At 37.8% G+C, this 15,736-nt stretch overlaps 1 protein-coding gene across 1 annotated transcript in view; it reads right to left on the bottom strand.

Moving 5' to 3' along the window:
* Positions 1-15,736, bottom strand: part of LOC127835884 (fibrillin-2-like) — a 103,598-nt gene that overhangs the window by 47,714 nt on the left and 40,148 nt on the right. The window contains exons 36-47 of the mRNA XM_052362308.1: positions 14,508-14,621; positions 12,448-12,564; positions 10,405-10,524; positions 8,796-8,912; positions 8,151-8,264; positions 6,816-6,932; positions 6,541-6,669; positions 5,603-5,716; positions 4,744-4,860; positions 3,673-3,789; positions 2,056-2,172; positions 283-402 (exon numbers count right to left, since the gene is read on the bottom strand). Coding sequence (XP_052218268.1) covers positions 283-402; positions 2,056-2,172; positions 3,673-3,789; positions 4,744-4,860; positions 5,603-5,716; positions 6,541-6,669; positions 6,816-6,932; positions 8,151-8,264; positions 8,796-8,912; positions 10,405-10,524; positions 12,448-12,564; positions 14,508-14,621 — 1,413 coding nt within the window. The remainder of the gene's footprint in view (positions 1-282; positions 403-2,055; positions 2,173-3,672; positions 3,790-4,743; positions 4,861-5,602; positions 5,717-6,540; positions 6,670-6,815; positions 6,933-8,150; positions 8,265-8,795; positions 8,913-10,404; positions 10,525-12,447; positions 12,565-14,507; positions 14,622-15,736) is intronic.

Raw genomic sequence — 15,736 nt, 5'->3', positions numbered from 1 at the left:
ACCATAATACTGCAAAACTAGTCAAAGTTAAAATCCATTTCTCTGCAATAATCTACATATTATGGTCACTCATCTGTGAATGTTGGGGAGAGAGTCTGAAGTTTGGACTATCTTCATAAAAGAGATAGTATATTATGAGTGATTTTTTTTTAAATGCATGTCATAGATTAAATTGATATTGTAACTTAAGATTTTTTGTGAGTTTTGGCCCTGAGAATTAACTGGTATTCAAAAGTATTGTAGACATCGTACACTTGATATTAAACATAACAAGACGCTCACCTTCAGTACACTGCAGCCCAATCCACTCAAAGGGGCACCTGCATACGTAGGAACCATAGGAGTTGTAGCAGGTACCTCCATTCTGACATACTGATGGTGTCTGGTCACACTCGTTCACATCTGACAAACCAACAATATCATGGAAATATTGAGCATTTGAGCCTTGCTGTGGGAAAATGGGGCTTAATGCATGTATGTGAAGTGTTGTACGAGACTAGCTGGTGTGGTCCACACAGGATAATAAGGGACATCACCTTATGGTTAAACTTGATTTTTGCTAAATTGACAGTTCCTTTGAACAAAAAATACTCTTAAAGCGGAAGGTATCATCCCTGATAAGCCTGTGATAATTGCAATGGCAATTCTGGGACAAAACTTTAAGACATGCATTAGATCCTTTTTTTGCATTTTGGCATTTAACATGAAACTTCATTTTTTAATACAGAAATGTTAAGCTGGTACACCGCTTTCAAACTTAACCTTTTCCTGCTCAGAGGTAATGTAACAAGAGCACCGCATAACGGGTGCCATGCTCGGCTGCGGTTTCAGTTTTGAATAAATGAAAGCTTGTCATACATTTTTTTTTAGAGGTCACAGTGACCTTGTCCTTTGACCTAGTGACCCAAAAAAGGGTGTGGCATGTAGAACTCATCAAGGTGCAGCTACATATGAAGTTTCAAAGTTGTAGGTTGAAGCACTTCGATTTTAGAGCAAATGTTCAAAACGTTAACAAAATGTTAAGGTTTTAGCACGACGCAGACGGCGGACGACAAGCTGGCTATGACAATACCTCAGGTTTTCTCTAAAACAGCCGAGTTAAAAATGGCAATATGCAACCAGCATAAAACCAGAACAGCCTGCAAGTAACTCGCTGTCTGTTCAGGTTTTATGCTGTTTGCTGCTAAACAGTACCTTATGGTTGGAAATAAAGCCTTAAATTTGAATCTTATCAGAAAGTTCCTAGCTTACATTTAATTGTCTAAGGGACTACAACTTTGTCAAAGTGCATACCTGAGTGGTAAGGGTTTTATCTTCACTATGTTAACCTAATTAATGACTAATTACCTTTCTCATAGACTGTTTCAGTCCAAGCCTGGGGCAGACCCTAACTCATGACTACGTACCTTTCTCACAGACTGTTCCAGTCCAAGCCTGGGGCAGACACTAACTCATGACTACTAACCTTTCTCACAGACTGTTCCAGTCCAAGCCTGGGACAGAACCTAACTCATGACTACGTACCTTTCTCACAGACTGTTTCAGTCCAAGCCTGGGGCAGACCCTAACTCATGACTACGTACCTTTCTCACAGACTGTTCCAGTCCAAGCCTGGGGCAGACCCTAACTCATGACTACGTACCTTTCTCACAGACTGTTCCAGTCCAAGCCTGGGGCAGACCCTAACTCATGACTACATACCTTTCTCACAGACTGTTCCAGTCCAAGCCTGGGGCAGACCCTAACTCATGACTACATACCTTTCTCACAGACTGTTTCAGTCCAAGCCTGGGGCAGACCCTAACTCATGACTACGTACCTTTCTTACAGACTGTTTCAGTCCAAGCCTGGGGCAGACCCTAACTCATGACTACGTACCTTTCTCACAGACTGTTCCAGTCCAAGCCTGGGGCAGACCCTAACTCATGACTACGTACCTTTCTCACAGACTGTTCCAGTCCTGGCCTGGGGCAAACACTAACTCATGACTACGTACCTTTCTCACAGACTGTTTCAGTCCAAGCCTGGGGCAGAACCTAACTCATGACAACGTACCTTTCTCACAGACTGTTCCAGTCCAAGCCTGGGGGCAGAAGCAACGGAAACCACCGATGGTGTTGGTGCATGTGCCACCATGGAGACATGGGTTGGTCAGGTTGCATTCATTGAAGTCTTAAAACAGTGTATACAATGTGACATGGTCAATGTGACAGGTTGCACAGATTAAAATCTTCAATAAGTATGCAATGTGGATTCTTAATTAAATACAAAGTAATTGATGTGTACTTATTTTGCAAATTAAAGCAGTTCTCCTAAAATGATGTGGCTTTTAAACAACAACACAAAATTACGAAAATAATGTTATCACATAAGAATTTATACACTACAGACCAGCCATCAAAAATGCTACTTTTTACTGCTTTCAGTTTTACAAACAAGCACTAATGTTAATTTTATTAATACATTAGCTGAAAAATAATTTTCATTCAGAATCATATGCCAAGAATCTACAAAAACAAAAAACAATCCAAATACTACAAGGTGGTCTTCTACTTTGACTAAGTACATGTATATACATACAGAGTCCGAAAAATAAAAGTGTGTGCGTTATTATCATGTGAGTTGTAAAGTAGGGCCATATCACTGCACACACACATAACATGTGTACTTTTAGTTTTAGACCCATTTATTTCAGGTCAATTTCATCAAAGGCCTAGGGCCAGGGCTCCAGATAATTTTTCGGGCTGCTGAGGGGGGTATTTCACCCCCTGTTTTTTTTAAAGATGGGGGTATTTTACCCCTTAAAAAATTGTTGTGGGGGTATTTAAAAATTTAGTTTAAACCTATTTATTTTAGCTTGATTGCATCGAAAGCCTAAGGCTTATATAAATGCTCTCGAGTCCCTTTCCTGGGCCTAGAACCAGTACTTGGTGTCTTTGGGGGAGATCTAAAGAACGCTCCCACGGTGGGGATCGAACCCGTGACCCTCCAGGCGCTAGGCGGACACCATATCCATTACACCACGGCGACCTTAAAATTTAAAAATTTGAAAGGGTAATGAGAGGTACCGGCTTAAAAACAACCCCAAACACAAGCTTTCTTTCTCGAATCAATGCAATTAACAATCAATTTACCAAAAATAAAACAGTGATGGCAGTGGTGATGAAGCTATAAATTCATCTCTTTCAACGTTAATAATTCACACTACTAGGGGCTGAGACTATGAGTATTTTTCCCAATTTGTTGTCCATTTTGGCTTCAGTTTTGATGCCATATTTGTTTATGAATGGTACTGATTGGAATAGTCCAGTTCCGTGTTTTTCATGACGCATTTTAAAAGAGTTTAATGTGTAACCAAAATTTTCAGGACGTATCAGTACGATCTGGAAATATTTTGAAATTGTTTTTCGGGAACTCTGATGCGTATTTACGCAAATACGCCCCTTATCTGGAGCCCTGCCTAGGGCTACTTGAAGTACTAAAGGGGGAAATCTAAAGAACGCTCCCACAGTGGGGATCAAATTCGTGATCTCCTAATTGCTTTGTGAACACCATATCAACTACGCAACAGCCACCTTCAATGATTAACTGTCAATGACTGCCTATGATTATCACGTGAGTTGTTCAGTAAGCCCACATCACTGTCTATACATATAACAAGAGTAATCTTACCATCACTGCATGTCTTGCCGGTCCATTGTGGGGGACACAGACACTGGTAGCCCCCTCGTACATTGATACACTGGCCATCATTCATACACGGGTTGTTTGTGATACACTCGTCAATGTCTGGTGGACAGAAACATGCAGCATAAGAGAGTATTTTTGTGATTTTCTCATCCATGTCTGGAGTACAGGAACTTTGCATCATTGGTGAGTGTTTTTTTCATTATCAGCATGTTCATAGTTATTGAGTTAAATGATCAAGCAATTCATTTTTTTCACCGTATAAGGAACATGCTGTTTCAGAAGCAACTGCCACAAAACATGTGACAAGGAACAGCAGGATCATAAATTACTACCAACACCAAATACATTTTCTACATGAAGAATTGAATAGCTTCAGTCACAGCTAATAACAAATAACAGTAAAAGCACATGAAATTTAGCCAATGCAAGGTATATTTTGATAATAAATACATGAAATTAAACTGTAAGAAATCTGAGTAGAAAAAATTATAATTTATAAGATGCAGGGATTATATATTGATTTATATTTGAAGTGTACTTCCACGTTGTTAACACTGTGGCTGGTGTGCAACCTATGATTAACAATGTATTGATAGGATTGTAACCTTCTCTTTCATAACAGAAGATGAATGATTCTTCAACAGGGTTTGAAATGACGCAGATCATTGATTTGTAAGCGCAATTTTAAACATCATTCCACCCCCTCCTCCAGCATCGGTATGTTTTACAGCAAATTTTACTGTGATTTTCCTTTTTTACTTTCTTTAGTTTAATTTGTTTTTTTTATTGTATTTTATTTTCAATGTATTAAGGACTTCCTTAACATAATGTGTCGTGTGGATATTATATTTCATACCATATTGAGTACTTGCATATGATTTTTGTTATCCATATTCTCAAGACGCTGTTGTTTGTCCAACTTCATCGGATAATTTTGCCAATTTTAGTTATTATTTCAATAATTGCCTACAAATTTGACAATAAATAAATTGTCCCGAAAATGGACTAGAACATTTTGGTGAGAAAAAAGATACAAAACTCCTTTGTTCATACCAAGGTGGCAGTTGTCTCCCTTCCATTCAGAAGGACAGTTGCAGACGTAACCTCCCGCAGTGTTGATGCACTGACTGCCGTGCTGGCAGGGGGCGTACAGTACACACTCATCCACATCTACAATAACGCAACATATGTGCTTAATTATAACAGGGACCTATACGAATAAGAGGAATACAAATACTATACAAATATGTAGCAGCGCCGTATATAAAATGAAAACATTGGGAAATTTGACAAATTAACCGCAATAAAATAAAGTTTGACATTTCTAGAGTTATATCGCGCGCCGGATATATCGCGCTCGTGATCTTTGGACCCCACCAACCGCGATATATCGGCGTTGCAGTGTAGTAAAGAACAAAACACCTAAAATATACTTGCTATTGATATCATTTAGAAGCATTATCGATGCAGTTATTGTTCAGTTAACTGAGATTATCAAATCTCGCACACCTGTTTTTTGAGCATGCTGTAAAGTTATATCGCCTGGTTGTACATCCCTTGGTTTGTATATAGGTCCCTGATTATAGAGGAGATATTTGTTTGATTACATGTTTATCAGCAAGTAAAGTTGATAAGATTCTTCTGTGCTATGGTTGTATGTGTTGATGTTAGGCCACTTCTGAAGTGTGTAATGCCATTGTTTATGTTCATCTATATCCAAACAATAATTTTTTAACTTCCTGGGCACATTTGCACCGTGTAGAAAAGAACAAATTCTAGTTGAAAGTTCAATTTGACGATTTTGTTATGTCAGCAAGTAATATCATCAGTGAACTGAATTCTAATGATTTTAAATTAAGCAATCTAAAACTATCAATGAGCATCCAATGAGTACTAAGCCAGTGGCCCCTACCCTGGAGGCACATGGGTCCAGTCCACTGGGGTTTACACTGGCACTGGTAGGACCCCTCCGTGTTCACACACACACCACCGTTAGCACAGGGCTCCATGAGGCACTCGTTCACATCTGAGGGAGGACAATTAGATATGAGCCGCAATCTGGGATAAAGGGGCTTATTGCATGTGCGTCAAGTGTTGTCCCAGATAAGCCTGTGCATGTGCGTCAAGTGTTGTCCCAGATAAGCCTGTGCATGTGCGTCAAGTGTTGTCCCAGATAAGCCTGTGCAGTGGCTTATTGCATGTGCGTCAAATGTTGTCCCAGATAAGCCTGTGCCTTTTAGGTATTTTTTATTTAAAGAAGCTCTTCTTAGAGAAAATCCAGTTTAGGCGGAAAGTGTAGTAATTGATTAGCCTATGCAGACTACACAGCTGCACAGGATAATCTGAGATGACACTTTCCAAACATGCACAGGCTAATCTGAGATGACACTTTCCAAACATGCACAGGCTAATCTGAGATGACACTTTCCAAACAGGCACAGGCTAATCTGAGATGACACTTTCCAAACATGCATTAAGCCCAGTTTTCTCAGATCATGGCTCTTATACATTCTGTGCAAACAGATAAATGCAATAAAGTTGTGCAATTTGTATTATACTTTTATTAAACATATCTCAAGTTAGGCCCTTTTTCTCTTGCTTATTTGCAAAACATGATTTCTAACAGCTTGTTGTGTATAACAACATGCAGTTTAGGGGTTATTCTTTTGTAACTTTCCCTTACAAGTTTTTTTAGTCCACTGGTAAGGATGTAAAAAGAGTAAGGTGAGAAGCCATACAGAATTGACCAATTGTTAATTTATTTAATTTAGATGAAATAAAATTTCGTGAAATATTAGTGAAAATCTATTTATTTTTGCATGATTGAATAGAAAGCCTTAGGCTGCGTACCAAGTTCACAGTTGAGTCCAGTCCAGCCTGCCTTACACTGGCATATGTAGGAGCCTATGGTGTTGGTACATGTGCCACCATTGAAGCACGGCACGCCAGGTACTTCGCCTATTGTACACTCATTCACATCTGCAACACAAAGATTAACAAATGTTTTATTCGAAAAATACAGTCCAAAAAATTCTGCTTTAACATTTTTTACTTAAGCATTCAATGGGAACTTATGTGAGTCACATGTATTAATTTGATAAAAGTTCTTCACTAGAAGCCATTACCCTGATCGCAGTCTTTTCCCATCCATCCAGTCTTGCATTCACACCTGTAAGTGCCATAGATGTCAATACACCGTGCTGCGTTTTTACAGGGCATGATCACTTCACACTCATTGATGTCTGAAAAATAATGAGGCATGTGATTTTAACAAGGCAAATATTTATAAAGGTATACAATATAACACAAAATGCAAGAACAAATTGAAGAACAAGATGTGTTTGTGAAACACTATGTCCCCGTATATGGCGTTTGACCTTGAAGGATGACCTTGACCTTTACCCTTCACCACTCAAAATGTGCAGCTCCATGAGATACACATGCATGTCAATTATAAAATTGCTAGCTTCAATATTGCAGAAGTGACATTACATGAGCAATTTTGACCCATATATTTGACCTTGAAGGATGACCTTGACCTTTCACCACTCAAAATGTGCAGCTCCATGAGATACACATGCATGCCAAATATCAAGTTGCTATCTTCAATATTGCAAAAGTACTCATAAAATGAGCGATTTTGGCCACATATATTTGACCTCTGACCTTGAAGGATGACCTTGACCTTTCACCATTCAAAATGTGCAGCTCCATGAGATACACATGCATGCCAAATATCAAGTTGCTATCTTGAATATTGAAATATTGCAAAAGTGTACATGAAATGAGCGATTCTGACCCATATATTTGACCTTTGACCTTGAAGGATGACCTTGACCTTGACCTTTTACCACTCAAAATGTGCAGCTACATGAGATACATATGCATGCCAAATATCAAGTTGCTATCTTCAATATTGCAAAAGTTATTGCACATGTTAAAGTTGGCGCAAACCAACAGACCAACCAACCAACAGACAGGGCAAAAACAATATGTCCCCCACTACTATAGTGGGAGACATAAAAATGTGGAGAAAAGACTTAATTTCATAAGGCCTTATGAAATACCACTATTGGTGAGATAAAAAAAATCAGCACAAAAACCAGTACACATTCTGAATGAACAAAAATCTATGCGTGAAAAACCCTTTAGCCCCCAATTGGTGCTGGAGATGCCATTTCTACAACAAGGTCAAAGTAAAGGTCAGGAAATATGGGTAGATAGATCAAGGTCATATGCAGCAACTGTGTACCTAAGACATATAGCAAGCAGTGTTGACGCTAGACAAAACAGTAAAATGCACTTAACCTGTAACATATTGATGGTTTGAATTATTTTAAATTAGGTGAAGATTAAAGCAAGGTTGGATGATATGAGTGGATTCTTGGTCCAGACATGCTAGCATTGAATGTAATACATGCAACAGCTAGAGGATAATGTTTCATAATACAAAAACTTACTTCGTTCACACAGTGGTCCATCAAAGCCCTTTAGACATTGACAGATGAATGATCCGGCTGTGTTCTCACAGGTGGCGTTGTTGACACATCGGTTGAAGTCACACTCGTTGACGTCTGAAAATCAAAACAATGTTAGACAACTCAAACACTAAAGACCATGTAGATTGTGCAGGTAGTGATAATGCTGGTGCAAAAAAAAAATATATAAAGGTTGAGACCATGATGACAATAATAATGATGATGATGACTACAATAACAATGATGCAGCTTCTGTTTCTCCTGTTATAATGATGATGAAATTGATGATTATGTAGGTGATTTGGTGATGCCAATGATCATTCACAGATAATTAATATGAATTGAAGATCACAATGGCTTTGTATGATAGATGATGAACTAAAACCATTGATGAATTGGCATTTATATAGTGTTTATATATATAACAATTTGAAGTAGTCTTTTATATAAGCCTGGTTCTGAGAAAACTTGTCTTAATGCATGTGCATAAAGTGTCCTCCCAGATTAGCCTGTGCAGTCTGTACAGACTGCACATGTGCAGGCTTATCTTGAATGACATGCATGCAAATTAAGCACAGTTCTCCCAGAACAAGGCTCGTATAACTATGTTTCCATGGTAATTCTCACCTGTTTCACAGTTTTGTCCGGTTCTTCCAGCGGGACAATCACACCGGAAACCGCCTGGGAAGTTCACACAAGTGCCTCCAAACTGACACGCCCCTGGCTTTTCACATTCGTTATTGTCTAAATGAACAAACAGTTACTATTTTTATCAATAATGATCATTGGTAATGAAATTACATCCCTTCTAATGGGTTCTTTTGGATCTTAATCAGACCTATTCATTTGCCTCAATTCAGACATTGATAATGACTTGGCAGGCCTTGTTTTTAAGGTACATAATTGTATTCACAAACACAGTCACAGACTTAATTACAAAAAAGGGCCCTTGAAATATTAAGTATGCATTTCAAAAGATGCCATGTACAATTTTCTTCAGTTTCTCAGTTATAAATCATGCTCAAGATTAAACAATCCATCTTTAACTTTAACAAGCATTGATGAATAAACAAAACATTCAATTTGTTTCTTATAAAACAGAAATAAGTCTTTAAGTCATCCAGTTTCACATATTTTTGTCAAATTACAGATTGAGTTCACGTGAATCCAGGCCAAACAATGCAGTCATTAACCCTTCACCACTTAGATACATATTATGATGCATTTGTAGTCCCTTAGAAAGTTAAATTTAATTTAAGACCTTTCTTACTAGATAACTAGTTTATAAGGCTTCATTTGTAACCCTCAGATACTGATGAGCAGCAAACAGCATAAAACCTGAACAGATTGCGAGTTACTTGCAGGCTGTTCTGGTTTAATGTTGGTTGCAAAAGCCATTTTCACTTCGCTTCTTATGGGGAAAAGGGTTAAAATAGTACTTAAATGAGCCGAATGTTCTGGAGATCTAGGCTGAATGCATGTACGTAAAGTGTCCTCCCAGATTAGCCTGTGCAGTCAACACAGGCTTATCTGGGACGACACTTTTTGCTTTTTATGGTATTTCAGATTTAAAGGAAGTCTCTCCTTAACAAACATACAGTCTAGGCATAAAGTGTCGACCCTGACTGGCCTGTGTAGATTTAACAGGCTAACCAGAGACGACACTTAACGTACATGCATAAAGCCTTAGAGTTTTCCAATAGTGAGGCTTATATGAAGTGATTCAAATTAGCACAGTGTTGTTTGTTTTTCAACATTTTGAGAACTGGGACGGGTCCCTTTTGATCAGGAAAAATTGTGCTATTTTGACTTAAATTGGGAAATCAATTTCAATATTACATTTATTTAGGTTCAACTTATAGAGCTTGATGGGAGATGAATTAACCCTTTGCATGCTGGGAAATTTGTCGTCTGCTAAAATGTCATCTGCTCAATTCCTAAAAATAGCATTTTCTTCATTTTTTTTCAAAGAATACTATCCGAATAGCAAACAGTTTGGATCCAGATGAGACGCCACGTTCTGTGGCGTCTCATCTGGATCCAAACTGTTTGCAAAGGCCTTCAAAATTCGGTTCCCGCACTGAAAGAGTTAAATGTTGAGAGTCTTGTTTTAATTGAGAAAACCTCAATTGGAAAATTGTAGGTACTATTTTTGTAAAAAATATACTGTGTTCCATTGGGAATGGGGCATTTAACAGGCCCAAAATTTGAAAGAAAAAAACACTAGAGCATGTACCTGTGGTACAATACTGGCCGGTCCAGCCTGGCTTACATATACAGCTGTAAGAGCCGTCCTTATTCTCGCAGGTCCCTCCATTCTGACACGGGTCACTGATACCCACACACTCATTGTAATCTGCAAAGATTTGAATGATGCTCAAATGATGCTCAACCTCAACCAATATATTCATAATAGTTATATAAAAAAATGTACTTGTTAAAATCTAACATGTATCTTTTATTGCATAATTAAAAACAATAAAATTATAACTTAACATGAAAAGAAATATTTTTGCTCTGTTTCAGCTAAAAAGAGATTTCTGTCATGTTGAGATGATTTGAAAACACCATTTTCGTCATCAGTAGATTTGTAAACAGTACTTAATTTTGTAAACTTGACCAAAAGATGAAAAAAATATTTTTGTCATTTTATCATGAGATTTAAAATTGTACTTTTGTAATTACAACCCAATTTAAAAAGCACTTATGTCATAATAACCAGATTTGAAAAAGTACTTCTGTCATTACAACTAGGTTTGAAACAATAACAATAAGGCAGTGTTCATAGAACATGAGTCATAATACAGCTGACTAGCTTAGTTCCCAGAGAAGTTCCTTAACCCTTTGCATGCTGGGAAATTTGTAGTCTGCTAAAATATCGTCTGCTGAATTTCTAAAATTAGCATTTTCTTCGAATTTTTTCAATGAATACTATCAAAATAGCAATCGGTTTGGATCCTGATGAGACGCCACGTTCTGTGGCGTCTCATCTGGATCCAAACTGTTTGCACATGCCTTCAAAATTCGGTTCCCGCACTGAAAGGGTTAACTTAAGTATGCTAAGGTCTTAATAATATAAGGGCTACATATACACTTGTGTGATGTTATGATCAAACAAGTTAAAGCTGCACATTTCATATGAGTCATTGTTTTAAGCTTTTAGGCAAGAGAAATACAAATGTCAATAAAAGTCATGTTCAAAGGGTATTATCATTTTGCAAAATATAGCTCTAGACAGGCAAAGTATGTTGGTAGTCCCCTTGTTTTGCTTCATACCAATGGTACAGTTTGTTCCCAGTTGTGCTACACACCAATTGTATAGTTGGTTCCCTGTTTTGCAACATACAAATGGTAGAGTTGGTTTCCTGTTTTGATACACACCAATGGACCAGTTGGTTGCCTGTTGTGCTACATGCCAATGGTACAGTTGGTTCCCTGTTTTGCTACATACCAAATGTACAGTTGTTTCCCTGTTTTGCTACATTCCAATTGTACAGTTTGTTCACTGTTGTGCTACATACCAATTGTACAGTTGGTTCCCTGTTGTGCTACACACCAATGGTACAGTTGGTTCCCTGTTTTGCGACATACCAATGGTACAGTTGGTTCACTGTTGTGCTACATACAAATTGTACAGTTATTTCCCTGTTGTGCTACATTCCAATGGTACAGTTGGTTCCCTGTTGTGCTACATACCAAATGTTCAGTTGGTTCCCTGTTGTGCTACATACCAATGGTACAGATGGTTCCCTGTTTTGCTACATACCAATGGTACAGTTTGCTCCGTTTTGCTACATACCAACAGTACAGTTGGTTCCCTGTTTTGCTACATACCAATGGTACAGTTAGTTCCCTGTTTTGCTACATACCAATGGTACAGTTTGTTCCATGTTTTGCTACATACCAAATGTACAGTTTGTTCCCTGTTGTGCTACATACCAATGGTAAAGTTGTTTCCCTGTTTTGCTACATGCCAATGGTACAGTTGGTTCCCTTTTTTGCTACATACCAATGGCACAGTTGGTTCCCTCCCTGTTTTGCTACATACCAACAATACAGTTGGTTCCCTCCCTGTTTTGCTACATACCAATTGTACAGTTGGTTCCCTCCCTGTTTTGCTACATACCAATGATACAGTTGGTTGCCCTCCCTGTTTTGCTACATGCCAATGGTACAGTTGGTTCCCTGTTTTGCTACATACCAATGGTACAGTTGGTTCCCTCCATGTTTTGCTACAAACCAATGATACAGTTGGTTCCCTCCCTGTTTTGCTACATACCAATGGTACAGTTGGTTCCAGTCCATCCAGTGACACATCTGCAGGTGTAGGATCCAGGGGAGTCTATGCAGCTGCCGCCGTTCTTACATGGACTGTAGACGGTACACTCATCTATATCTGCTCATTTGAAAAAAAAGGAATATTTTTAGAGCTCGGCTGTATCACATCCACGGTTTGTTGTTGTTGCTGTTTTTTATTTAATGTATAAGGTTTTTTAAATCATACACGTTTGTATCTGCCTAAGTTGTCTGAGTTACCGTAATTACTCTATGTTTTCGGACACTCTAAGTTTTCGGACACCCCTATTTTTAGTAAAAATAATTATTTTTCGTGACTCTTAATTTTCGGACACACGAGTTTTCGTCCATAATTAATGTCTCTTAGTTTTCGGACAGTATATTTCACAGCGCTATTTTACACAATTTCTATCCTGTTTTTGATATCTAATGACACTTCGATCATGGGGTTTTACAACCAGATAAACATCATAAAACATGGCAGGTGCATGCCTGAGGGCAACGGACCATTGCATTTGCGTAATTGTGTAAATAACCTTGTAAACCGGTATAAAAACCATGGTTTCACCCGATAGCATAAGCGTTATGACAATTGCCAGGGGTAGCGCCAATTAACAGTTAAATTATCTACCGCAATGGTACTACCACTTCTCAGTAAAATAACTATGACAAATACTAAACGCTTCAAAGTGTGATGCACCCTATTACAAGTTTTATGAACAATGGAAGGTGTTAGACAACAACTGTCGGAAAGGAAAAAACAAAGAATTTATAGTTTGAATTTTGTATTGCGTTAATTACAGGTTCATACTAGCGAGTATCGGAACATACATGCTAATCTTTGAACTCGTTGGTCAAAGTACAACCTTGTAGTAACTTTCTGTCAAATAAATTAAGCATTTAAAATTATTTAAAATGCAGTGCAAACATATATAACTGCAATTTATACATTACAGCATGGTATTTTACAAGCGCCTGCTATTACCGGTAGTCGTTGATACAATTGAGGCTATTTTCAGACACTTCAATTTTCGACTCTAAGTTTTCTGACACCTCTATTTTGTGAATATTTTTTTTATCTAAGTTTTCGGACACGAAAAGAATTAATTATTTTTAAGTGTCCGAAAACATAGAGTTATTACGGTAATTTTGTTTTTGGCATTTAAAATGTTTCACAAATAACACATATTTTTAATATGCGGTTATTCTAAGCGTTAGAATGATTCCATTTTATTATACATTGTATTTGTTTGTATGAATGGTTTAATCATAGCATATGTTGAATGTGGAGTGTTTTACTTATCTGCAGGTGTTCAATGGGGTTTAATGCATGTGCATAAAGTGATGTCCAAGGTTAGCCTGTGAAGTCTGCGCAGGCTAATCAGGAACAACACTTGAAGCCTAAAATGGAGTTGTCAGTAATAGAGACTTCCTTGGAAAAAAAATCAATCTAAGCGGAACCCTGATAAGCCAGTACGGACTGAATAAGGCCGGTTTTCTCAAAGCGAGGCTCAATTTAACCCATGCATGCTGGGAAATTTGTCGTCTGCTAAAAAGTTGTCTGCTGAATTTCTAAAATTAGCATTTTCTTCCTTTTTTTCAAAGAATACTATCAGAATAGCAAACAGTTTGGATCCTGATGAGACGCCACGTTTTGTGGCGTCTCATCTGGATCCAAACTGTTTGCAAAGGCCTTCAAAATCTCCACTCTCAAACTTTCCCATTGGATAATTTGATGCAACTGCCACTATGACAACAAAACAACTTAATTTAAGGTTGCAGTGGTGTAATGAATATGGTGTTCACATTTCAATAGGAGGTCCGCATAACTATACCAAATATTAGCAGGTCTTTGTGAAGACACAGTGTAAAGGTAACTCAATGAATAGTGTCAATACAAACCCAAAATGTTTTATAAAATCAGGTTAAACGTAAAAAACATGAAAAACTACATGACACTGGGATTTGAATGCTGAATTGCCGGTACAATATATCTTAAAAACAAATTAAGTATCGTTGTCTGGTTTCAAATTTTGTACGTACTTGTTCTGCAGTTAGGTCCAGACCAGTTCGGTGGACAGTAGCATGTGTAGGAGCCAATCAAGTTGACACAACGTCCTCCGTTAGTGCATACATTCTTGTCACATTCGTTCTCATCTGAAACAGACAAGATGAACGTGAGAGAAAAATTAGCCTTGATCTAGGAAAATGAGGCATAATACATTTGTGCAGTGTTATTCATGATTAGCCTGTGCAGTCTGGGTGACACTCCGTGATTAGCCTGTGCAGTCTGGGTGACACTCTGTGATTAGCCTGTGCAGTCTGGGTGAGTGTTATCCGTGATTAGCCTGTGCAGTCTGGGTGACACTGTACACTTATTTTTAAAGCCAAATTTTCCCAGAACAAGGCTTAAATAATTCTTTGAAGTTAGTACATCTGGTGGGGCGGTGGTCGAGTGGTAACACTCTGGTCTACCATTCCACAGGTCCCTGGTTCAATTCCCGGCCGGGGCAGTGGAAATTTCAGAAATGCTTCAAGTGTTTCCCACCCAACTAGAGATGTACTGGTATGAAACCCAGGTAATTCTCACGTGTATCGGTGCTATACACTGAGCACGTAAAAGAACCAAGTTATCTATTTGCAAAGAGCAAGGGTATCACACCCAGATTCCTTGTATCCCAATACTGTCTCGTCTGCTTACTGTCTCTTCAGCAAAACCAAAGGACCCCATTGGAAATAAGTGTTTGCACTTTCATGGGTTATCCTTGACCGCAAGGTCAAAATAAATACATACATACATACATACATCATGGGAATTCAGAGTAATGAACTATGAATGATAACACATCACATTTTCTATAGGCCTTTAGTTAAAATGTCACCTGAATCAAGTTTACTCCAGAATATAATACTCATATTCAACATTGATTAAGTTTGTATGGTACAAGGTTGTGACTTTTTTTGTTGTAAAATACTTTAAGTATAACAAAATTAGATTTATATATGAATGTATGTTGAATGTACGAAAATTATATGTATGTACCCAGTAGCTGTACATGAAATACTTTGTTTATAAAATTCTTAATAATATATGAAAAGTTTTGTATGTATATATGTATGCATGTATTTTTCTATGTATGTATGTAATATTATATGGAAAAAATGAAATATTGCAGCAGAAAAAAGAAAGAAAAAAAGTTTAGTACAATACTTTTAATTGTATAGTGAATTGTAAATCTGCCACCCAATGAACAAATGGGTCTTTTGCCATA

Source organism: Dreissena polymorpha, chromosome 6 (assembly GCF_020536995.1).
Source record: "Dreissena polymorpha isolate Duluth1 chromosome 6, UMN_Dpol_1.0, whole genome shotgun sequence".
Classification (NCBI taxonomy): Eukaryota; Metazoa; Mollusca; class Bivalvia; order Myida; family Dreissenidae; genus Dreissena; species Dreissena polymorpha.
The sequence above is the reverse complement of the archived record's forward strand: the minus strand, read 5'-3'. Positions and strand labels throughout refer to the sequence as shown.